The sequence below is a fragment of the Sarcophilus harrisii genome, chromosome 4 (genome assembly GCF_902635505.1).
Source record: "Sarcophilus harrisii chromosome 4, mSarHar1.11, whole genome shotgun sequence".
Classification (NCBI taxonomy): domain Eukaryota; kingdom Metazoa; phylum Chordata; class Mammalia; order Dasyuromorphia; family Dasyuridae; genus Sarcophilus; species Sarcophilus harrisii.
The window spans coordinates 233,182,974-233,207,740 of NC_045429.1; the positions used below are offsets into that span (position 1 = coordinate 233,182,974).

A 24,767-nucleotide genomic window follows, 5' to 3' on the forward strand; every position below is an offset into this window, starting at 1 on the left:
TTAATAGAGACCTTGAGGCCAACTAACCCAATCTATACCTAACCAAGAATTCCCTTTACAAGAGGACCAACAAGAGGCTACTTAATCTTCATTTGAGAAGAAATACTTTTGGAGAATTAAGTACTCCTTAAAATTGCCCAGAAATAACTTTAACTTTCAAGAAATTTTTCCTGCCATCAAACCAAACCTGCCTCTTTACAATTTCCACTCCAAGTTCCCATTTCTACTCTACTGGCCCAAGGACACAAATCTAATCCTTTTCCCACCTAATAATCCTTCAAGTACTTGAAGAAAACAATCAATTCTAAGTCCCAACCTCTACTCCTCCTTCCATTCCAAGTCTTCTGTCTTCAAGCAGTCCATCATTCTGGATGCCTTTACATGGAAGTTCTCAAACTTAAAAATATCTTTCCTAAAATATGGTGTCCTTGATAAACAAAACTGCTTCAGATAATATTTGACTAAGGCAGAAATAATATTTGACTAAGGGAGAATACAGAAGGGTACACTTCTCAATAAAACCTTAGAGTACATAAACTTTCTTGGTTGCCACATCAAACTTTTGATTCATACTGGACTTTATGGTCCATTAAAATTCCCAAACCTCTTAAAAAGAATGACTAACTAATCTATCATCCAATTTATATTTGTAAAGTTGATTTTTTAAAATAGTGTCAAAATTAATTACAAGCCTATTGAGATCTTTTCAGATACTGATTTTCATCTACTATCTTAGCTATCACTTCTTAGACATCATCTATAAATTTGAAAAATAATGTGTCTATATCTTTTCCCAAATAATTTATAGCAATGTGAAACAACACATGGGCAAAGACAAATTCTTGAAGCATACCATCAAAATCTTATTGATTCTATCTTCACAATTTTATCAAATCTATCTTTCCTTATTCCTATTGCCAATCATACACACTACATCCAATATTATTACTTCTACCTTCTTCTCCCTCCTCAGTTCCTCTTTTCTGTACACAGATATGACCATGCTTACAAGTTCAGTAGCTCCCTATAATCTAGTGAATAAATTAGTTCAAATATTTTAGTCTTACATTTAAAACTTCATCTAGCACCATACTACTTTTCTAGCCTGATCAAAAGTTATTCACCTCTATGCTACAGACTAACCAGATTGCTCCATATACATTTTGTGCTGTCTCAGTTTTATGCCTTTGCTCATGCTGTTTCATACATCTAGAATGCCCCCTCCAATTTTAGCCAGTTGAAATCATACCCGTCTTTTAAGACTAGCTAAAAAAAACTATCAATAATTATAACCTACATTATACCTAACAAGCAGTCATCCAGAATCTGCTTTAAGATCTCCAAGAGGAGTATACATATCCCCTAGGGAAGCAACCCATTCCACTTTTATATAAGGCTAATTGCTTAAAAAAAAAAATCTGCATTGGGGCAGCCAGATGGCACAATGGATAGAGCTCCAGCCCTCAAGTTAGGAGGACCTTAGTTTAATTCGAGCTCAGACACTAAACACTTCCTAGCTATGTGACCCTGGGCAAGTCACTTAACCCCAATTGCCTCAAGGAAAAAAAAAATCTGTCAAAGTCATGCCTCAACAATTCTCTTTGCAACCTCCTCTCCACACCCTGGATCTGCCCACTGGAACCTAAACTAAACAAGCCTAATTCTTCCATTGGACAATCCTTCAAATATTTAAAGGCAGCTATCATGTTTCCCTTTGTCTTCTCCATACCAATCATGCCCAATTCCTTTAATAGATTGTTATTTCCTATGGTGTCTTTACCAAACTGGTACCTCTCTTCTGAACAGTTCACCATTTTTAATAATACAATAATATTCTGCTACATTTGTACACTATGTAGTGCAAGGGGAAGAGATACTTTAGTTTCCAGTTTAGAGTCACTATGAAAAAAAGCTGCTAAAAATATTTTTGTAAATATTGGCCTTTTTCTTCTTTCTTTGGCCTTTCTGGGATATATATATATTTGATTATGGTATCAGTGGGTCAAAAGACAGGAACAGTTTAGTGACTTTGAGAATATAATTCAAAATTGTTTTCTGGAAGAGCTGGACAAATTCACAATTCCATCACAATACTTTTAGTGTGTACCTAATTTCTCATAGTCCTTCCAATATTTGCCATTTTTTCCTTTTTTTTTATCTTTTCCATTATTACTGATCTTCTATAAGAAGTCTTGACCAATCCCATTTAATTTTAGTATCTTCTCTCTCTTTTAATTGTTTACTATTTATCCTCATATAACTTGTTTGCATATATTTATTTGCTTTTTGTCACCTGCATCAAATTGTGAGTTCCTTGAAGGCAAAGTATGTTTTTTGCCTCTATTTGTATCTCTAGTACTTTAACACTGTCTGGCACATAGTAGGCACCTACTAAATGACTAACTGAATTTAGAACAACTTTAAGTTGCATTTTTTCTACTGGTGATTTTAAACTTTTTTTTTTAATATGGCTGTTGATAGTTTAGATTTCTTCCTTTGAAAAAGTTCCTGTTCATGTCCTTTGACAATTTATATAATTCATTATATGATTCAGTCATGAATTTGAATGAGTTCCCCATATAGATTGAAAATGAGGCCTTTATCAGAAAAAGAAAAGATTTTTCCCCTTTTACTTTCTTTCCTTCCAATTTTTTCTAAATTATTTTGTTTGTACAAAAACAGTAATTTTATGCAATCAAAGTTTTCCATCTTACATTTGGTCATGAATTATTCTGCCACCTATGACATAGAGATTTTGAGTATTAGTTATGATGAAATCTCTTAAAATATTTTAAATACTTTAATTATATAATCAAAAATGCACATATCTCTTATGATCTCTATCTTGTTTGTTAACAATCTCCTTTACTCTCCATAGATAAAAAAAAAAATGTCCTTCAAAATGGTTGTGTGATGATGTTAAATATATAGTAATCTGAAGGCTACAATAAAATCAATCTTATGTTAATAGCTTTAACTAAAGTCCTATACCCAATTTTCATGATTCAATGGAATTGACACTATATTTTCTAAGGCTACCCAAGGCAACACAAAGTTCAAGCTAGAAAGGTTTTGAGTTCTGACTATAAATAGCTATGTACATTCTGAGAGTCTCAGCATCAAAAGTTTGACTAGTAGCTAATAAAATAGCCAGAACAATTCCTAAAAAATGACTGAAGAAACCAATTGACCAGGTCCTTCCCAACTGTAGTATTAACAATATAGCCCTCAAAATGAGCTGACTCTTAAAATGCACAAAAGTGGAACAAACTCATTTACAAATATGAATGTAGTTTCCCTTTCTTCTCCCTCAAAGCCAGCTGAAAGAATTCTATTTTGAGCAAATACAGTTGTCCATACAGTTGTACTAATGTACAGCAAAAAATGTACAATACAATGTATAATACAAATATAAAAATCTTTTGAATTTTAATATTTTAAAATGTACAATCATATAGATAACAAATAATTTTTAAAAGCACATTAAGGAACAAAAGATAAGATAGAAAACACAACCTACCCATTCAGAGGCTGTTTTCACCTTCATTATTATTTAATATTTTATTTTTTTTATATATTACTTTATTCTAAGACAAGTAATGTTCAAAATTACAACTATTTCACAACTTACACTTGAAATTTACTGCTGGATTCTAAAATATGTTGTAGTCACTTGCTTGACTCTGTAGCCTGCCATTGGAAAATTATAAGGGTTAAACAGAGTGCCCTGCCCTGAGAGTAGTTGGACTTTAAGTATAATATTAAAACAACTTGGTAGAGGAAAAAGTCTCTTGATACTTTGCTCTCCAAGTTCCTTTAAAACAGAAAGTTTGCAGCAATGAGGAAATGAGTTTTCTACACAGTAAAAAGGAAGCTGAGTGAAACAACAGCAATCTGCCATTACAAAACTCTTTAAGAAAAATTATATAGTCATTCCCAGTATAGGATGGAGAGCAAAAGCCTAAAAAAAGTATTTTTACATTTTTATGAGCATTATTTTAAATTCAATTTAAATCTACCAGTATTTGTTTTATATATATATTTATTTATCAGTTAACAAAGAGTATGCTAAGAGAAAATGTGTTATAAAAATGACACATATGCCATGGTTACTGTCTTCATGTAGCTTTAAGTTTTTAAAGTAATTCAGCAATTCCAATACCCAACTCCTTCATTTTATATTTTCAAAACTATCTAAGCTGCTCTCTCACAAAAAGAATAGTTTCTGATTTCCATGAATTGAAGGCAACTAGGTGACACAGTGGATATAGCATTGGAGTTATGACTACCCATGTTCAAGTCTAGCTTCAGCCTGGGCTAATCATTTAACCAGCCTCAGTTTCCTGAATTGTAAAATGAAGATAATAATAGCACAACTCCCAGAGTTGTTGTTAAGATCAAAAAAAAAATCTGTAAATCATTTAGTATAGTACCTAGAATACAGTAGGAGATATGTAAATGCCTGCTAATAGTCACAGTAGTAGTCCTAGTAACAGCAGCAGCAGTAGCATCAAAAATATTACAACTATTTAAAAATTCATAAAGTAAATAGCTAATATTCACCTAGTACTTTTAAGGTTTACAAAGTACTTTCCATGGTATTTCATTAGAAATTCGAAAGTGCTCCCTCTTATTATTATTCCCATTTTAGAGTTGAGAAAATTGCAATTCAGACAAATTAAATAACTTGCCTATGTTCATAAAGCTAATAAACATCTTGGGCATATTAAAAGCCAAGTATTTCCTAATACAGAAAGGGGAGACAGACAGGGAGGAAAAAGGAAGGAAAGAAGAAGGGAGGGGGAGAGGGAGAGAGGGAAAGAAGAGGGGAAAAGAGGGAAAGGATGGGGGAGAGGGAGAGAGGAGAGGAGAAGGAGAGTGAGAGGGAGAGGAAGAAAGAGAGGTAAGAAAGAGAGAGAGAGAGAAATGGATGAGGGAGAGGGAGAATGGGAGAGAGAGGGAGAGAGAAGAAGAGAGAGAGAGAGAGAGAGAGAGAGAGAGAGAGAGAGAGAGAGAGAGAGAGAGAGAGAGAGAGAAAGAGAGAGAGAGAGAGAGAGAGAGAGAGAGAGAGAGAGAGAGAGAGATACTCACCTAAGAACAAATTTAGTATTTTCGGTTTTGCCAGCACCTGATTCTCCAGAGACAATGATCGATTGACTCATTTTGAGTACCTTCATGTCTCGAAAAGCTTTGTCAGCTAAAATCAAAATAACATGACAAATGAAGGATAGCCAAAACTATGTTCACCAATTTTATCTTCTGTATGAAATTCTACTTTAAAGTGTATTTATTCTAGAGAAGTTTTGACAATATAAGAAATAACATGTGTGATTTTTTTAAATAATGAAATTTATAAATGCACTTTGCTACTTAAAATTCCCTCATAATTTGCACCATTAGTAAACATGAAATGCAAACAATGGTATTTATGTGTTATAATCTCTACTGTGAGCTACATCATAGATTTCTAACACTAAAACCAATATCCACAGACAGTACAAATATATAGTTTAAAAAGAAAAAGAAAGAAAAAAGTTCAGTTTACACAGTTAATGAAGTTCCCAAATAAAAGTGGGAGTGGAGATGAATTTTTTATTTCAAAACTCTTGAATGCAAATGGGTATTTAAGAAATTGCAACAAAATTAAAACAAAATTGTGGAACTGGTTGCTGGTTTTTTTTATTAGAAACTCAGTTTAAATACCCAAAGAGTTAGAATTCAAGAACTCACCATTATAAAAAGTTTTTTTTAAACACTTTCTAGACTTCTTTAAATATATTGCTATTACATGTTTACACACTCAGTTGTGCCTTCTCAACAAATTATTCAACAAGAACTCTTTGTGTTCATTTGTAGGAAAGTTCTAAATACAGGTTATTAGTGCCATAAAGAATTTTTTTAAAAAAGAGGGTTTAGAAGACATAAAATGGCAATCAAACTTTGCAAAGTCCCTTCAATCAGTAAAAAAAAAAAAAAAAAAAAAAAAAGTATTCATTTCTCCACTTCTCCAAAAGCTCCAATGTCTCCAGTGCAAACAAAATAATACAATAAAACAGTGACCCTCATGCCATGGCATTATATTCTAGATGCTTTGTAATACTTCTTTTTAATTAAATGTTCAGTAAGATACTAGAACTATATTCTGTCAAGTTTACAAAAAGAACAAATATAAAGCTGAAATATGAAAGCTGCTTAGAACAACAACACCTGGTTAAGGCTCTGTTGACAATAGATAACAGCTCTCAGACTAGCTTATGTCTGAAATTGTGAAAAGTAAAGTCTTGTATGTGCAGTAATTAGTCAAATCATGAGAGGCACATGGGGAAAAGCCACACATCTGGGTATTTACTAAAACTGTAATACCATCTGTGTATTAGGATTACTTAAAGAGGGAAAAAAGGAATCTTAATTCTCTTTATACAAGGAATATATTACACATGTCATTTTCAGTCTTACCTCTCTCTCCAAAGCCCTTTGCAAATAAAAACACACATTATGATCTCACAATTCAAGAACCCCATAACACTATAATGAATGGTTAAAACACAGTCTGGCTAAGGACAGCACAATCCTCTTAGAAGTCCAGATTTAATAGACTATGCCCAGGACATTATGAAGTATTTATCAACTATCTAATATATGTCAATAATCCAAAAAGTCATTAGAGGTCAAGATTTTCTTACCCAATTTTCCACATAGCAGAAAATATCTAAGAAAACATGGGCATATTTCAAAATTTTTGCCAAGGATGGAAATATATATATATATATAGATATATGCCATCATTTCACAGCAAAGGTATGCTTATGCTACTCAACACCATTTGTGAAAATGCTTCCAAAATGATACATATTTCTGTAGTAATGGTTTTTCTAAATTATATAGCTGTACATTAAAACTTTTCTTTATCTGATAGGGTAAAAGAAAAAATAATTTCAGTCTATTTCTACAATATTAAGAAAGAAAAAATTCAAAATTCCTGGTTCATAAAAAAAATAAATTAGCTAATGATTCTTATGGTTAGATTACATACCAACTGCAAAGACATGAGGTGGCAATACTCCAAGAGATTTTCCTTGATACTGCTTAATTGTTTCTGAAGAATATATTTTAGGAATGTCAAAGTATGGGTTCACTGCAATCAAGATGTTAGCCACATATGTCTGAAAATTTTTAAAAATAATGTATTAATGAAACAGATTTTTATTTAAATTAAAATGAAATGAAGTGCTTTTAAGGCTTCTCTTATTTCAATTTTAGGTACAGCAAAAATTTTCAAAATGAAATCAAAATAACAAAAAAAGCCATTAGATCACAACAGCATCAATTTAAGACTATTTTAAATAAAGTTACCCACTATTTGCCAAAGCATATCATCCACATGCTAAATATAAAAAAATCAACAGTTACCTCTAAGTTTACAACAACTCTAGCAAATAATTTAAAAATCTAAAAATGCCTTTAGTGTGAAAAGTTATTTTCTTGTTTTTAAAGATGCAGGTTTTTATCATTTTTTAGTTATACTATGTTAACATAATAAAAAATCTAGAAAAAAATTACATTTAATTTAAATCCTAATTAAAAATTATACTGTGTATGTATCTACTAAGACAAAATAAAATAACACCTCCAGCAGCATCCTGAGGATATAATCAATGCATCCAGACATAAGTAGCATTACCATAAGAAGTAATGGATCTAGACATCTGAAAAAATAGTAGGACCATGGAGCCCAGAAAAATCACATGGTTCAACGGAAGTCCAAAATTAGCACCCCTACTTTTGTAATTCTTTCCTTAGACATTTGGAAAATTACTTAAATACTACTGAGGTCCACAAAAGAAGAATGACAGTTTACAGGGCTCTGCACAGGTGCTATATAAGTCATGCTTCAATTTTGATCAATTTGACAACAACCAAATATATGGTAGTTTGAAGCAAATTTAAATGCTTTCATAGTTTTAAGAATCTTTTTAAATATCAAATGAGATACATATTTTAATCCTAGTACTTAATTATATATAGAAGATAGTAAAATATAAATATATAATTAATACATGCAGTAATTATATATGTATAATTACTAAGCTAATCACTGTAAGACCGTCAACCATCAAAACTCTCAAAACTCTTTAGAACACCAATGTCTCTGGAGAGACACAGATCTCTCTACAAATTTGTTATAACTTGAAGATTTTTCCACAATCAAATTTGACTCTGCTAGAGTCAATTTCTATTTCTATTTAGTGCTACTATTGCCATCATTACCAAGTACACTTTAGTGTTTAATAAGTAACTTAAGCATTATTTTAACATTTATAATTAATCAGTAGTTTTAAAAAGGCAGGGATCTAAGGGAATCAGCAGATAAGGACATCTTTCCCCCCAGGGGAAAGGATAATTACAAAGAAATCAATAACACTAGTAAACATGGGAGGGGAGTATATACAAAGTCTAATTTTTTCTTTTTCTTTTGTGTCTAGTCAAGTAAGGGTAAAATATAGTAATGCTCGGCAGTTAATTAGGCATGTCAAAAAAAGATACCAAAAGCATTTCCTGGATATAGGAAGAGAAAAAATTATTGATAAGAATATTTTCCAAAGGAGTAAAGAAAGTTTCAAGGGTTTTTATATCTAGTAAAGTCATGTAAAGCCTCAGGGAGTGTCCAGTTTCAGGAAAGATTCAGAGTCAAAACCATTTTGGAGTATTTAAAGCTGAAATAATATAAATGATAAGTGCCTATCAAATGGACAACAGGTGAAAAATTGTGGTGACAAAAGTAATGAAATATTGTTATATTGTGAGAAATGATGAATGGGATGGATTCAAAAAACCTGAAAAAATTTGAATAAGCTGATGCAGAATTAATTGAGCAGAACTAGGTTATATAATAATTACAAGTTATATAATAATTATAATAAAATGAAGGAAAAAACTTTGAAAGAACTCTGATTAATCCAGTAATCAATAATGATACCAAAAGACTACTAATGAAGCCTTTTTTTCCATCTCTTGGTAAAGAACAGGTGAGATACAAGTGCAGACTGAGAAATACATTAGCCCCAGAACTCAAACTTCTTTAGTACCTCCTGCTCCTGGAGCCCCTTTCTCCCTCTAATTACAATGTATGAAGGTAGACAGTTGAGAGTTTTTTCAAGGTCCTCCATTTAAGAAGGGCCTCCAAAAATAACTTTCTTCTTTTCTCTTCATTTCCCAACCAGCTGCATTCCTCTGGACTTCATCATTGGCAGAATTCAGTATTCTCCCCCTTACCCTTTTCAGCTCCTTTCTGATTATTGGCTTCCCCCATTATATTGTGAACTCCTTGAGGAACATAACTACCTTTTGCCTTTCTTTATATGCCCAGTACTCGATTCTCTGGTACATAAATAGGATCTTTAAACATTTATTGACTGACCATTGAAAAATGCTTGCTAATTAATTAATTAATTATTCATATAGTCAAGTCATTAAGGGCACTACCAATAATGGCTAAGAAAGAAAGGGAGGGCAAAGTTTCTCATTTGCAAAACCAAATATGTAAAATTCACATTTGTTAAGCTACAACTTTCACTAAACATACAAAACAACCTTCAAAAGTCACATAAGTCATCATTAAACCTTTGATCAAGAACCAAAAATCACTTAGGTTGGTCAAAGAAAAAAAAACTGCAGACCCATTTTAACTGAAATTATTATAATACTATACTAATTCTGGTACTAATTATCCCCACTATCAAGTGCATTAACATTTCAGGACCATATGCAATGGAAAACTGTTGAAAGTGACAAGTTAATACGTAAAATGTCTTAAAGGCATTAACAATTTTAATAAAGCTACCCTCAGATGTATTCATTTAACATTTTGATTTTGTTTTCATCTTTCAATATTTTTAGGTCAATCTGTGGTTTTGGTTCTTGATCAATGATATATTCTATGATAACTTATGTTTATGCAAAAACCATGGGGGAAAATGTTCTATTCCAGTAAAATTTTAAAATTACAAGAGGAAAGTTTTACAATTAAAAGCTGTCATATAAAATACATTTAAAAAATACCAAATCAAGCAATACAATCAAGAAAACAAAACACAATTCTCCAACTTGAACCATTTTCAATCTTTCCACTATATTTTATTTTACTCCAAATGCTAATAAGTATTACCCTGAATGTCTATTCCATCTGAATATAAAAGATCCCTTACAAAGAAAATCAGAGTAGAATAGGTAGAGGTAACTTTCGGGAGAAAATAAAAAGCTAGAAAGAAAATTCTTAACCAAATAAGTTATACAGCAGATCACAAAAGATAAAAAGAGATTTTTTCATTATATGGAAGTGAAAAGTCTCTATATAAGATCAATGAAGCTAGGATAATGGAAATTATTTATTGGGAAAATTATATACTTGATATTCATACAGAGGAATAAGCATAAATCGATAAGATCAAGAAAAATAATTCCCCTTAAAAATGGTCAGGTAATATGAACAAATAATTCACAAATAACTGTGAGGTATAAAGAATCAAAAGAGTGTACTTTATATCATTAGTAAAAGAAATGAAAATCAAAACACCTTTATGGTTTTACTTCACATCTACAAATTGGCAGAGAGAAAAAAGATTAAAAGAATTCTGGAGGGGCTGTGAATCTATATTCTATATTGTTAGATTGCTAGCACATTGGTCATTGAACTTTGAATTGATCTAACATTTCTGAAAAGAAATTAAGAATTATTTTTAAGTGACTAACCCAAAGACTTCAAAGAAGTCAAAGAAAGGAACTATATGTGCCCCCCCAAAAAAGTATTCACAGGAAACATTTCCATGGTATCAAAGAACTAGAAGCAAAATATCCACTGATCAGAGAATGATTAAACAAAGAGTGACATAAAGAAATAGTAGAATATTACTGTGTTTACAAGAAATGTTAATTTTGAACAATTTAGAAAAACATGAAATGTGCTGCATAAAATAAGCAGAATCAGGAAAAACATACACCAAATACAACAATATAAATTAATAAACAATAAAATAAAGCTGAATGCTACGTAATTTTAATGACTGAGATATGATCCTGCAAGAAACTAAGAAAATATATCACTCTACTTTTTTATATAGAAGTGGAAGACTGGATATGAAACCTACATATACTTTCAGATGCAGTGGAAATGCTGGTTAGTTATGCTCAACTATTTTTTTTTTCCTTTCTTCTTTAATATGTTACAAGGGAAGGATCAGTAGAGCAGGAAAGGGGAATATATTTGGAAATGAATGTGATGTATGATTATGTAAAAAAATAAAGGTGTTAACAAAATGAATTTTTTTAAATATGCCTAAGATATTTGGAAAGTGAATAAAGACCATTTCAAAATATATATTAGAATTGTAACATTTGGTTTTATTAAATATATCTTTTATTTTGTTTTTCCAGAACTAAATTTAACTTATAAATATTATTTTAAGTGTATTATTTTTTTTCTTGGCATGAAAAATGAAAGTCTTCTTTAAGAAGAAATAATAAGGCACAAAAGTAAATAATTGAAAGCTACTAGATGGCATGTCTTGGTAAAGGCTAGATTAGTTCTGTCTAACAGCTGTCACTGAGCAGATGGCAAAGACCAAGTGTAATTTAGTTATAATTAAGTTACTACAAGTGGCAAATCAATAGCAATATAAAAGATTAAGATGGTCATTTGATCCAGGAGGTGTCAAAGAAGCCATGTGTTTTCTTCGTTCAAAAATAATGAAGAGAAAGAAGCTTGTCTTTAGTAACAACAGAACTTCTAGCAAAGTAATTTATCTATATCCAGGACAGCAATTTACTTCTAGCCCATATTCAGAATTAAATTAAATTAATCATTTCATTCTGGATAAAATTAAAACTATTTCATTCTGAAATATCTAGATGATTTGAAACAAATCTCAAATGTATGCCTCAAAAGAAAAATCTAAGTGATTTCTTAATATTCCAGATTTTCCTAAGTAGGCATACAGTCTCTCCTTTGTAATGTATTGTTGTACTCATATACAGAAAGTATTAAATACATAAATCATTACAAATTTACAATCTTCATTTTGAATATTTTCATAATGAAATAATGAAAAACTCTGATTCTATAACTAGCTGTTCCATTCAAATTATTTTTATAAACAAAAATAAAATAAAATTATACAATATGATGTAAAATAATTCATATACATAAAATTTTAAACAATTAGATGTATTTATACTACTTACATAAATCCTGTCTTTACTATATCGTACTTTGATATTATGGAGGAGTGTGGCTTCATTTAAGTACATCAGTGAACCTAAAATAAAATATTAGGAAATTAATTTATGTGGAAAAAAAGAAAAGAAAACTGAAACTGAATAGTTCTGACCAATAGTGAAATTGATTTGTTAACTTTGCTGTAAAATCAATCTTTTTTAAACCATGATATCATGTAATCTGATCTAAGCTGTTATTCTTTTAAAATAGTTTTTAAAAATCTCTATTAGATTTTATTGGCATAATTCAATTGAAAACTAGGTTATTTTTTTTTGCCAACCTAGTGATTGTCATTACTATAGGAAATTCAAAGGAGATTTTACTCTTTCAGTCAATCAACAAGTAGTTAAATGTGTAATAATACTTTTGATTAAAAGAAAAAAATTAACACATTTCTAACTAGCATTCACATTCTTGCTCTTTTTTCCCTCAACCTACTCCATCCCCAGATTTCTTACACCCTATTAAAAATCTCTCTATTTGATGTTCTCACCAGTACTTCAACTTCATTGTCCAAAAGTGGACTAATTTTCATTCCTATCTTCATTGCAACCCCACAAACTAGCCTAACTTTCCTATTTTTGTTAAAGATACAATCATTTTGTCAATAACCCATGTACAAAAATCCTAAATTATCTTTGATTTTTCCTTCTGTTCTCCTAACTTCTCACACCCAAGTATTATCAATCTACCTCTTAATATGCCTTGCATCTCAGGCAGCAAGGTAACACAACAGGCATAACGTCAGCCCTGAGTTCAAATCTAGCCTCAGACACTTACTAGCTGTGTGACCCTAAGCAAATCATTTAACCCTGATTGTCTCTCTACCCCACCTCCAAAAAATTAAATAAATGTGTGTATGTTTATATATGTGTAAGTGTGTATCTTGCATCTGTCCCTTTCTATCTATTCCCACTATATTGATTACTTTGTACCTGAATTTATCTTCCCACTCCAGTCACACTGTCACTTCAAAGCATTCTGACATCAGACTGATTCCCCTAAAGAGTGATCTAAATAGATCATGCCACTGCTCAAAAAGTTTCAGTGGCTCCTTACCACATATAAATATAATCAAAATGTCTTAGCTTCATATATAAGCCCTTCACAATCTGACTAACATTTCTCACATAACTTCCCACTAATTTTATGGTCCAACTAAAAGATTAAGCATTACCCGGCAGTTAGATGCCATAATGCATAAAGCGCCAAGTATAGAATCAGGAGAACCTGAGTTCACATCCAACTTACTACCTGTGTGACCCTGAGCAAGTCAATTAACCCTATTTGCTGCAGTTTCCTCATCTGTAAAATAAGGTGCAGAAGGAAATGGCAAATCACTCCAGTATCCCCACTCCCCAAAAAAAGAAGAAAAAAGAAAAAGCCCAAATGAGGTCATAAGAGTTGGAATGATGAAGTGACTGAACCACAATGAGTTTTCCCACCCTTCTCTCTGACTGGAATGCCTCCCTATTTCAATTTGTGGAAATTCTATGAATACTATACCTGCTGAGAGGGATTCTCTAATCTTCATCTCCAGTTCAAAGGAATCTTTTCCTCCCTTGTACATGTTTTTTGGTATTTGCTATAATTCATATAACCTTGTAATATGGTTATAGACATATATTATCTCCCCTAGTTGATTATAAACTCCTTGAGAGTATGAATGTTTGTATATCTTACAACAGAGAACACAGAACCTTGCAAATAGTAAGCAATCAAACATTTGAACTGAATGAAGTTGTTTTTTGGAAAGAAGGCTTACCTAGATGATCTATCAGTTTCAACCCCCCACTAAGTAGAAATCTATTTATAAAATTAATTACTTTATATGTAAGCATTCATACACACACACACACACACACACAGAGAGAGACAGAAAGAAAGAAAGAGAGAGAGACAGAAGAAGGAAGAAGAAGGAAGAAGAAGGAAGAAGAAGGAAGAAGAAGGAAGAAGAAGGAAGAAGAAGGAAGAAGAAGGAAGAAGAAGGAAGAAGAAGGAAGAAGAAGGAAGAAGAAGGAAGAAGGAAGAAGGAAGAAGGAAGAAGGAAGAAGAAGAAGAAGAAGAAGAAGAAGAAGAAGAAGAAGAAGAAGAAGAAGAAGAAGAAGAAGAAGAAACGGGAAAAGAGAATAAGAGACAAATTGAGATACAGACAGTCCACTTCAATAAAGATCAGCAACTACTCTGCACCTTATTAGAGTTGCCTGAGACACAAGGTTAAGTAACTTCCTTAGATTCATATAGATAATAGGAGTAAAAAGTGGCATTTGAACCTTGGTATTTCTATCTCCAGGTCCAACTCAAAAGGGTTGTCATCTATAAATGACAAATCATCTATACTATGCTGTGTACATTTGTGTGTTCATATATATCTAACAGTTGATACCCAAAAATATCACTATTTTCTTTAAAGAAATACTAGATATCATTTTATAAAGTCATTTCATATTTATATATTCCTTGAGTACTATGTAACAATCAAAATAAACAGAACCATCAAACTAAGTTCTATCAGATAAAATGCTAGAGGATGCCAGAAATCTTTTCTTCAAAGCACAGAATTGAAAGCAAAGTATTTCAAACGTCAATAAACGGTTCTATTTCAAAAGAACCTTTTTTAAGACTTCGAAGTACTTTACAGACATCATATACTTATTCATTACAGTATCACATTGATGCAGATAAGAGGAATTCATTCTAGTATTCACTTCACAAGGAAGCACAAAACAAAGCAAATGTATCTCTTGGCAGACAACCAGACAGTCTGGCATCAAACTTGAGACAAAAGATCTAATGAAGTAATAGAGTAGTCTTGTCAGCTGTGAAACCTAGGCCTATCCACTGAAAGCATGTTCATCTTTCTGAAAAGTTTAGAATGAATCATTTACATAGCCTTTGATAGAGTTTCAAAATAGAAATTATAATTATATAGATATCATACTCAGCATTAACTCTATTGCATAGGCTGGTTCTGATAAAAGTAGTTGACAAATACTAAATCAGGGGTCCTCAAACAGTTCACTGTCCCTCTGTTGGAGAGCCGGACTATAGTAAAAACAAAAACTTTGTTTTATGGGCCTTTAAATAAAGAAATTTCATAGCCCTGGGTGAAGGGGATAATCGTCCTCAGCTGCCACATCTGGCCCGCGGGCCACAGTTTGAGGACTCCTGTACTAAATAGTTGCTATGTACACAGCATTATAAAAAAGAATAACCAAATTCACAGAGTATATGGCATAAAGTTATAAAACATTAGTGTCATGGGATCATAAATTTAGGACTGTAAGGAACCTTAGAAGTGTAACCTCCTTATTCTAGATATTAAGTAACATGGACCAGAGAGGCTAAGTTATTTGCCCAAGGTCACACAGAAAGTACAGCTATGATTAGAACCAATATTCTCTGTTTCCAAGTTCAGTACTCATTCTACTAGAAATAGATAATTGTACACAAGCACAGAGATAATCAGAGACAGGCAATTTAAAAAATGTAAATAAAACCAAAAAAAAAAATCTTAAATCCATGCAACCATTTTGCAATTTATTAGATGTATAAAGATTTAGAAAATTGAGTTTTATATCAAGTACAAAAGTAAATTCCCTCTCTTGGGTCTTTAGTTTTGTACTGACCTATGATTTCATGACTCTTGAAAACTACCTCTACCAAAAATCTCTCCATTAACTTAGATGCAGTTTATAATTAGGTACCCGGGGTACTATAAGGTCAACTGATGTGCCCAGAGTAATTTTGCTAAAATGTGTCAGAGATGGCACTTAAATCATGTCTTAATGTTTCTAAGGCAAGCCCTCTATCTACTATGACATATTGCCTCATTGCCATCATTCCTAAGTACTCTTATAAATTTTAAGGGAACAAAAATATCTCACTTATTCTTTCTTCATTCTCCTTTCTTTTTACTTTTATCTCTTTGCACAAAACAGTCTCTAATTAGAATACAACTCATCCTCCTTTCCTAAATCTGTTTATCACCATATTTTCTCTGATTTTTTTTGGAATTCTTTGTTATTATTTCCCTTAGACATTAAACTTCCAATACTTAGTCAAATGTGATTTTTATCCATGCTTAATTAATCAAGGGTGATTTTTATAAATCCTAGCTGTGTGACTCTGGGCAAATCACTTAACCCCAATTGCCTCACAAAAAAAAAAAAATTTGTAAGCACTGACTGCTAATATTAAAAAGCCCATGATACAAATGCTATGATAATTATTTAACAGGATTTTAAATTTCTTAAACAAAGTATTGTCTGATCTTGGGGAGAGAAATGATAATAAGTTGACTAAACAACAGATCATTTTTCATTTATTTATTTATTTGTTTGTTTTGGCGAGGCAATTTGGGGTTAAGTGATTTGCTGAGGATCACACAACTAGTGAATGTTAAGTGACAGTTAAATAGTCAACTAGTGAGCTGAACTCAGCTCTGCCTGACTTCAGGGCTGGTACTCGATCTTCTATATCATCTAGCTTCCCCACAAATTATTTTTTCATGCTAATCAAATTATATATAATTGATATTTATGTTGCATTTCAGTTGTACAAAATGCTCTAATGTTAATTACCAGTTATTATATGATATAAACAATACTTATGAGCTAATTTCTATGAAGCTGAATTTTTCCACCTAATTTAGCCTTCAAAATTATTGAACTATACATATAACTCCAAACATATTCACTGTAAGAAAAAATTTCAAAATAACTCAAAACTTCAAGCATAGTCAAACATTGCCATTCTAAACATTACTACCTAATATAAAAAGTATAATAACCTAGTTTAAAAAATCATTGATTATCTTTTTCAACATCTACGATTCTTATTTTTTTCTTTTTACTTACAGTTATCTTCCACATCTTTTTTACTATCCTCTTCTGCAGGAAACACTTGATTTATAAGAGCCAAAAATGTCTACACACACATAAAAAAAAAAAAAAAGACTTTGAAATACATAAAAGATAAAACAAATAGTAGTGATACATTTTTTCTTTTAATAATAGATTGTTTTTTCTAATACACAAATTTTTGCTTAACAAATTAACCAAAGATATTCAAAGATACTATTAAATATACTATTATTAAATACAAACATTACAGTGAAATAAAGGCAACCAAATTTCCTGTGTAATACTCAGGGGCAAAACAAGAGTGTAATTTATTAAGAAAAAGTTGCATCTCTGAAATATTTAATAATTCACCACCCAATATCACAAAATGTAGAAAATGCAATTATGTTTCATTATACATTTAGAAACTTATTTTAAAACAAAAGGAGGAGTAGGGAAGAAAAGGGACAAGTCAGATATATGAAAATCTATAGTTTAGAAGAAAAACAAACTTTTTTTCAAACATTTATCAGAGTTGAGAAAGTATTCACCAAAGTATTTGTATCATAAAGCTTTAACAAAGTTCATGGTCAGAATGAATTAGTGTAACAATTAAATGCTACAGTTACCATTTTGGTACAAATATATCATGTGATAGAGAACTTTTTATTTCAAATAAAGATCCTGCAGGATAAATACATTGCAAATGCAAATTTTGCTTGGCAATAGTTTTGTTAAAAAGGAGGACTTTAATTTGTGAGATAATGGAAAGGGGGGGGAATAACAAAAAGTAAAAATTACACAAAGAAAACAAGAGGAGAGTTCAGAGGATGACAGACAAGTAGGATAATATAAATATCACCATATTAAATTTAATGTGTATAAAAAGGAACAAATTGTATATAGAAGGGTCACAGTTTCATTCAAGCCCTATTTTCTGTTGCCTCTTCATATGAGTTTTCATGTTTCTCGACTAATATCTTGTTCATAATAAAAAGTAAACAAAAAGGGAAAAAACAGACTCTGAACATCTAAAATTTAACAATTGCATTTAACCTAGCTCAATCTAAAATATTAACATTCAAATTTATGTTTTTCAAAATACACTGTCCCTTTAGGTTTAAGTTTCAATTTAAGTTCAGTGAACTTATCAATAAATCATTTTATATGAATAATTTGTATGGATTTACATACATTTACATGCATCCCAGAAAAGAACTTCCATCTTTAAACTGAAACCCCATGTACCTGGAGTTGTCTTTATATACACAAATCCCAAATGAAAGAACTCTCCCAAACCCAGATAATCCATTAGAAACAATGTTATAAATTATAGTTAGATTCTCATATTTCTCTTCAAATACCTATTAGCTCATATTTTGGCTGAATGTTAGCACGGAGTATATTGATACAATAAACATGTACTGTTTTCTACTACTATTCTAAACACTGGTGAAATATAAAATCTGGATAAGACATTCCAATTAACTGTTGCAAGTATTAATTATAACAAAATTATAATCCTACAAGTATCTTCATTAACCATCTGTCTACGTAACATCCATCTTCCTCCTATCACTTATTATGCCCCTTCTTCAGTTTACTCTATCTATATCAGTTAATCCTAACCAGATACACCATACCTAAGCATAAATCCTTTTCTGCAATTACTTCTCCAACTTTCAACTGAGTCCTTTACATTCAGCTCTTCCCTACCATGAGTACTATATTCTACTAACCCTTTCCCACTGTATTTCAATATCCCCTCTCATTTCAATGTTAAATCCTCCCTTCATCCTTTCCCTTTTCCCTCTACTTCCTATCCTAAATGAAAAGTAGTTTTCATTTTGGACTTTTTTTTAAAATTTCCTCACTTTGTTTGAATTTAAATAATATCACTTGTTATATGAGATAGCTCTCGGAGGAGAAACTGAAAGAATACTGTTGTGACTATGATGGTGTTAAAAAAAAAGATATCAATAAAAATTTAATTTTTAGAAAGTTTTTGGATGAGAATTCTCTGCTAAACCTCTCCAATTTTGTCCCCCCTCCTTTTCCATTTCCCCAACTCACAGATTTGGGAAAAGTTTTAGCATAGTCTTTGCTTCCCATACCCAAAGTTAGGTTATTATTCTACAATCATCTTCCAATATCACATGCTGCTTTGAATTTTTAAGCCATCTGATAAACTGATGTGATCTCTGTCATTGACATGTACCTCCCTTTTCCCTCCCCATCATTATTTCAATGCCTGGGCTGATGATCTTCCAATTTTCCACTTCCTTTAGAAACTGGGAATACAAAAATAAGATCTCTCCTCAAGAAACTAACCTTCACTTAGGCAGAAACAAAATGCAAGCAAATAAATATATTAAACAATAAGAGATGAATACTAAGAGATGGAGGACAAAAGGCAGGACATTCAGGGTAACCAAGACAGATTATACTATATGGATGGACCAGATTTCTCTGCTGTTCATCCAACTGCCTATGACATTCTAGACAATAAGAATTCTTTATCTATTTGGGTTTTCCTCAATGGAGAGCCAAGCCCAACTCTTAATAACCAGGAAACTCATTTAGGAGGATCTAAAACATATTTGGGGGTTTAAGGCAATTGGTATAGCATTACTAAAGGAGATAGAAAAAGGAGTGGATACAGGTTCAGCTTGGAGGCAAGATCAAAGTTTAAATCTTGTTGCAGACACTAGCTGTTTGGCTCAGGGCCCATCCTCCTCTATCATCCTCAAACTGAGATCTGAAAAATTGGGATAATAACAGCACTTATTTCACAGGATTGTTATGAAGATCAAAGGAGATAATATATGCCAAGTGCTTTTCAAATCTTAAAAACATTTATAAATCTGCAAATTAAAGCATCTGAAAAACTTTAACACCTAGAAGAAATTTTTGTTCCGTTTGGATTCTGAAAACAGCCATTGTCCATGACGGGTACAAATACCTTTAATTCTTCATTTGATATTAATAAATAGTCAAATTTCTCTTTGCTGTAGCATTTTTCAAAGTATCTTGAATTTATATAATATTGATATTTGCACAAGAAACACCTTGTTAGAAAAGAACATTAAAATTGGCATTGTAATGCACTGAATCAAATGTATTTTCATATTTAATAAGCCTTAGGATCTTTTCTCTGTAATTTTCAGTCAGTTTTGTGGTACTAAAAATGTGGTCAGCTGAAGGATATCATTTTTGAAAATATACCTGTTTTTCTTCTACTTTTATCGAGTATGGATCTCTCTACACATGAGTACAATTACAGATCACACTCTGCAAATGGGCAAAAATGACTCAAAAATGACAATACTCAATGTTGGAGAGTTTGTAGAATGACAAGCATGCTAATTCACTGTCAATGTAGTTACAAAATAGTACAGTTATTTTGGAAAGCAATTTGGAATTACACATATAAAGTGACCAAAATATCCATAATCTTTGAACTAGAGACTTTGGGCTTATATGCCCAGAAAGCCATAGGTAAAAAGAAAGTCCTCATAAATAACAAGATTTTGTAGCAGTATTTTATGTGATAGCTAAGAACTGGAAACAACAGAAGCCCATCAATTGGTGATTGGTTAAACAAACTGTGGTACATAAATGCTATGGAATATCATTGAACTTTAAGAAATTATGTATGTAATGATTTTTGAGAAACATGAAAAGATCTGATGCAGAGTGAAACTGCAAAACCAAGAAAATATATACAATAACTAAAACAAAGTAAATGGAAAGAACTACATCCCCCAAAACACACCCAACAACCACATCACAAAACAAATGTTCCAAAATTATAAAGCTCAAATGGATTCAACTGAAGAGATAGTATAGGAAATCCCCTCAATCTACCCATAAAATGAAAGCAGGAAGTTCACAGGTGTTATCTACTGTACATGTTTTCAGATTTTTTTAAATGAATTAAGTAGCTGTATGGGGGGGAGAGGTTTCCCCTCTCAAAAAAAACCTATTTGTTATACTGAATGACTCTTTGGAAGTAGGAGTAGAAAGAATACTTGGATAACTATGATGATATAAGAAATAGAAAAGAGCAATAAAAACTTATTTTTTTAAGTGTATACTTTCTGAGATGTTTTCTAGGTTCCTTTTTGATCTTATCATCATATTGAAATTTATATTTAGTTAGAAAATGGTGATAAGTCTGTATCAGTATCTTTCTTTTTTTATTCATTTCCTAACTTTTGACATCAATAGATTGTTTTACTAGATTAAAGTGGACTAGCCACAATTATATTCTATAATCCTCATTTTCTTTTTTTTTTCTATCATAGAACAACAGGATCATAGTTAAAGCACTGGAAGGGCCCAAGGAGGTCAAGTCCAACCTTTTCATTTTACTGATGATGAAACTGAGACCTAGAGAGGTTACATGATTTAGACAAGGTACTATGTAAGACAGTTAGACTTTCTATATCTAGTTTGACAATAATAATTCAGTGGCCTGATTATATGATGACAACATTTTGCAAATAAATCCTATAAAATTTCCTTTTAAAATAAAATAAATTTTATTTTTATTATATTATTTGGTGTCTTCTTTGCCCTATCCTTTATTTTCCCAAAGGACAGACTCATGAATGATGTATAGGCATGTGGTTTATGTGCAGTCAACAAATCTTAGGCCTCTGTCAATTCTTACTCCAAAACTATAGTTCCAAAATATTTTCATCTTCATTTACCAATTCTGATCTTAGCAATTAAGTAATTATTGAAATAGTACGTATGGTAATTAAATTTGGAGAGTCTGATCAAGCTCTTTGTAAAGTTTGTCTACTTTTAGCCTCATCGACTTCAATAAATGTTGTCACATTAGGTGCCACAACAATCTCTAGTCAAATGATTATCATAAGCACTGCCATATAAGACAAATGATTTTTCCATGAAAATATGTTTCTTTTGCCCTTGGTCGCAAATAAAACTACATATAAAAACTCTATTAACTCTTTTATTTGCTTCTTCTAAAAGAAACTGAAAGTCATCCCTCTCTTTAGTGCAGCTCTCCTTTGGGTTCACACTAGAGTAAGAAGTCAAGATATAATTCAGTTCCTCCAATAATATGAACATTTATTGGTCATTGGACAAGAGTCTAACATTTAGAATAACAGTAGCTAAGTTAATCTTTATAAGATAGTCTGTCACTACTAACAATCCTCACCCTTCATCAAGGGCTAAATTTCAGGTCAGTTTCTCCCATGAAACTTTTCCAAATTCCCACCAAATTTCTCTCTCTCTTATCAGTTTTCTCCTTTTTTTCACCCTGCATTTATAGAATTGGAATATATGCAACTCATTTCAATAGTGAATTGTTGTGTCCTTGATAGTATTTGTATGGTAGTTCACTTTTGATTTCCCAAAAGCTAACACAGTACCTTATATATAGTGTATATATAATATATATATATATATATAATTGAATAATTTTTATATTGTGAAATCAGAGTTCCTATATCAGATGACAAATATTATCCCATCTCAAACAGTAAGAGAGGGATTTAATAAATATATATGGAATTTAGCTGAATAGTTTTTCATAAGTTTAGAACTATATAAGGTACTTAAATGATTTATAGTTATAATTGGAATTCTTTATACAAAAATATAGACACAAAGAATTAATTAAAAGTTTTAGTAATGGATAGCATAACATGAATATTAAAGATTGCTATTCTAGGTTGCTTTCATTATAATTGAACTAAGGCAAATAATTAAAACAGATTCACTATGATTAGTTTTTGGTGTTAAATAGAACATTAAATGGAAGGTAAATCTTAAATTTCTATGAAGTTAGGCTGGAAAAAAAGATAAGATAATTTATATTAAGCCCAATACTACATTTCTATTTGAAAATATGGTGGCAATAACACTGAATTTGGAGTATATTGAATCCTAATCCCTTAACTTGTTGCCTCTTGAACAAGGACAACTCATTTAAACTGCAAAAAATAAAGGCTAGAATTCAGGACTGTGTTCTTTCTGTTATACCACACTGCAATAACAGCAAGGATCTAGTATACACAAAGAATTTTTGTAGCACATGGACAAGATAAAAAAATAATAATAATCACCACTCCCTAATGAGCAATAGCAGAAAGTAAACAGCACAGATCATGAAGAAAATGGAGTAGAGAGCATGGTAATGTCTGAGTCCCCAGAATGTAGGAAAAGGAAAAGATTAAAGAAAAGGAAGGGAATGCACAGTGATGGAAAGAAAGAGGACTACCCTGAATAGTTTTTTTAAGAGCATGTTTATACAGAGAAATATCTCTCAAATCATGACATATATTCACTTAAGGAATGAACTGAATATCTAATAACATTTTAACAACTGCCCAGTGAGGAGAATATTAACAGATATCACAGAGATAATTTAAAGGCTGGGGGTCTCAAAAGCCATGTCTTCTCCCTCCCATAGCCAAAAATCCATAATACAAATAAAGAATTGAATCATCCTATAAATATGAATAAATTTTGTAGTAATTCAAAAACTAATGATATAGTCTAGAAATTATCAAATTAAGTCCTGTGCATATTTAACTTATTTTTCTGCTATTTTCAGAGGATTACAACTTTAATCAAAGAAAGAGATGGGTATAAGGATTGTACTTGTGGTTTCAAAGATACCAGAAACTCCCCATGAGGAAACTACATCTACTAATTCAAGCAGTTATTTAAAAAATATTTTTTTTTTGCCACTTCCAGTTTTAATGATTTTCTTTAAACATGGAAATAACTTGCCTAGGTAAATACAGCTGGTATACATTAGACATGATATTTGCACCCAGGTTTTCCTGGCTCCCAGGATTTTATCCATAAAGCATACTGTCTCATAAGCAAATGAAAAGTAAATTAAAATGATATTCAATCAATTTTGTCACTTGTTAGAACATAAAATAAAGGCTCATCCTTAAAGACAACTATTTGAGGTCTTAGAATTATTGGTGGATTTCAATTATTTATATTAGTTTTCCATTTTGATACAATGAGTTATTAGACAAACATATATTTGCCTAAACATATGTGATGAAATTGTAACAGATTAAGGTTGTTTTATGTTTATTAGGCAAATTTTTTGTCATTTGTACAGTCACAGTTACAAAATTAGAAATGTCCTAATTTGACTTAAAGAACAAATCCTTTGGGGAAAAATCTAAATAAAACTTTGGACTTAATGTTCCAATTTCAATACAATAAGGAAAATATAGACTTAGCTTAGTTTTCTTTCATTGAGAATAAATCCATCATATAAATATAATTTCTTTTTAAGAAAAACAGCATGATGTAGTGAAAACAAGAGATCTGACGTATAAAGACAAAGATGAGATCTTAGCTCCACCACTTAGTCTATAAGTGACTTAATCTTTCTGAAATTTAGTTTCCTTGTCTATAAAATGGAATACCTACCTTTACAGAATTGTTTCAGGAAAAATGCTTTGTAAACTTAAAAGAGAAAAGAAATATGAGATTTGATCTACTAACCAATGGAATGTAAGCCCCTTGAGGATAAGGACTGTTTTACTTTTGATATTGTACCACTGGTATCTCATACATCTCATAAGCCCCAAGGCTTAGTAAACATTGAGTTGACAAATGGGAAAACTGAGGGAGTTTCCACACAG

General features: G+C 31.3%; 1 protein-coding gene across 5 annotated transcripts in view; it reads right to left on the reverse strand.

Annotated features, from left to right (window-relative positions):
• MYO6 (myosin VI) overlaps nt 1–24,767 on the reverse strand; it is a 192,988-nt gene that overhangs the window by 95,913 nt on the left and 72,308 nt on the right. For all 5 annotated transcript variants that reach the window (XM_031964609.1, XM_031964611.1, XM_031964612.1 and 2 more), the window contains exons 4-7: nt 17,131–17,200; nt 12,238–12,311; nt 7,034–7,163; nt 5,092–5,197 (exon numbers count right to left, since the gene is read on the reverse strand). In XM_031964609.1, the coding sequence (XP_031820469.1) occupies nt 5,092–5,197; nt 7,034–7,163; nt 12,238–12,311; nt 17,131–17,200 (380 nt within the window). The remainder of the gene's footprint in view (nt 1–5,091; nt 5,198–7,033; nt 7,164–12,237; nt 12,312–17,130; nt 17,201–24,767) is intronic.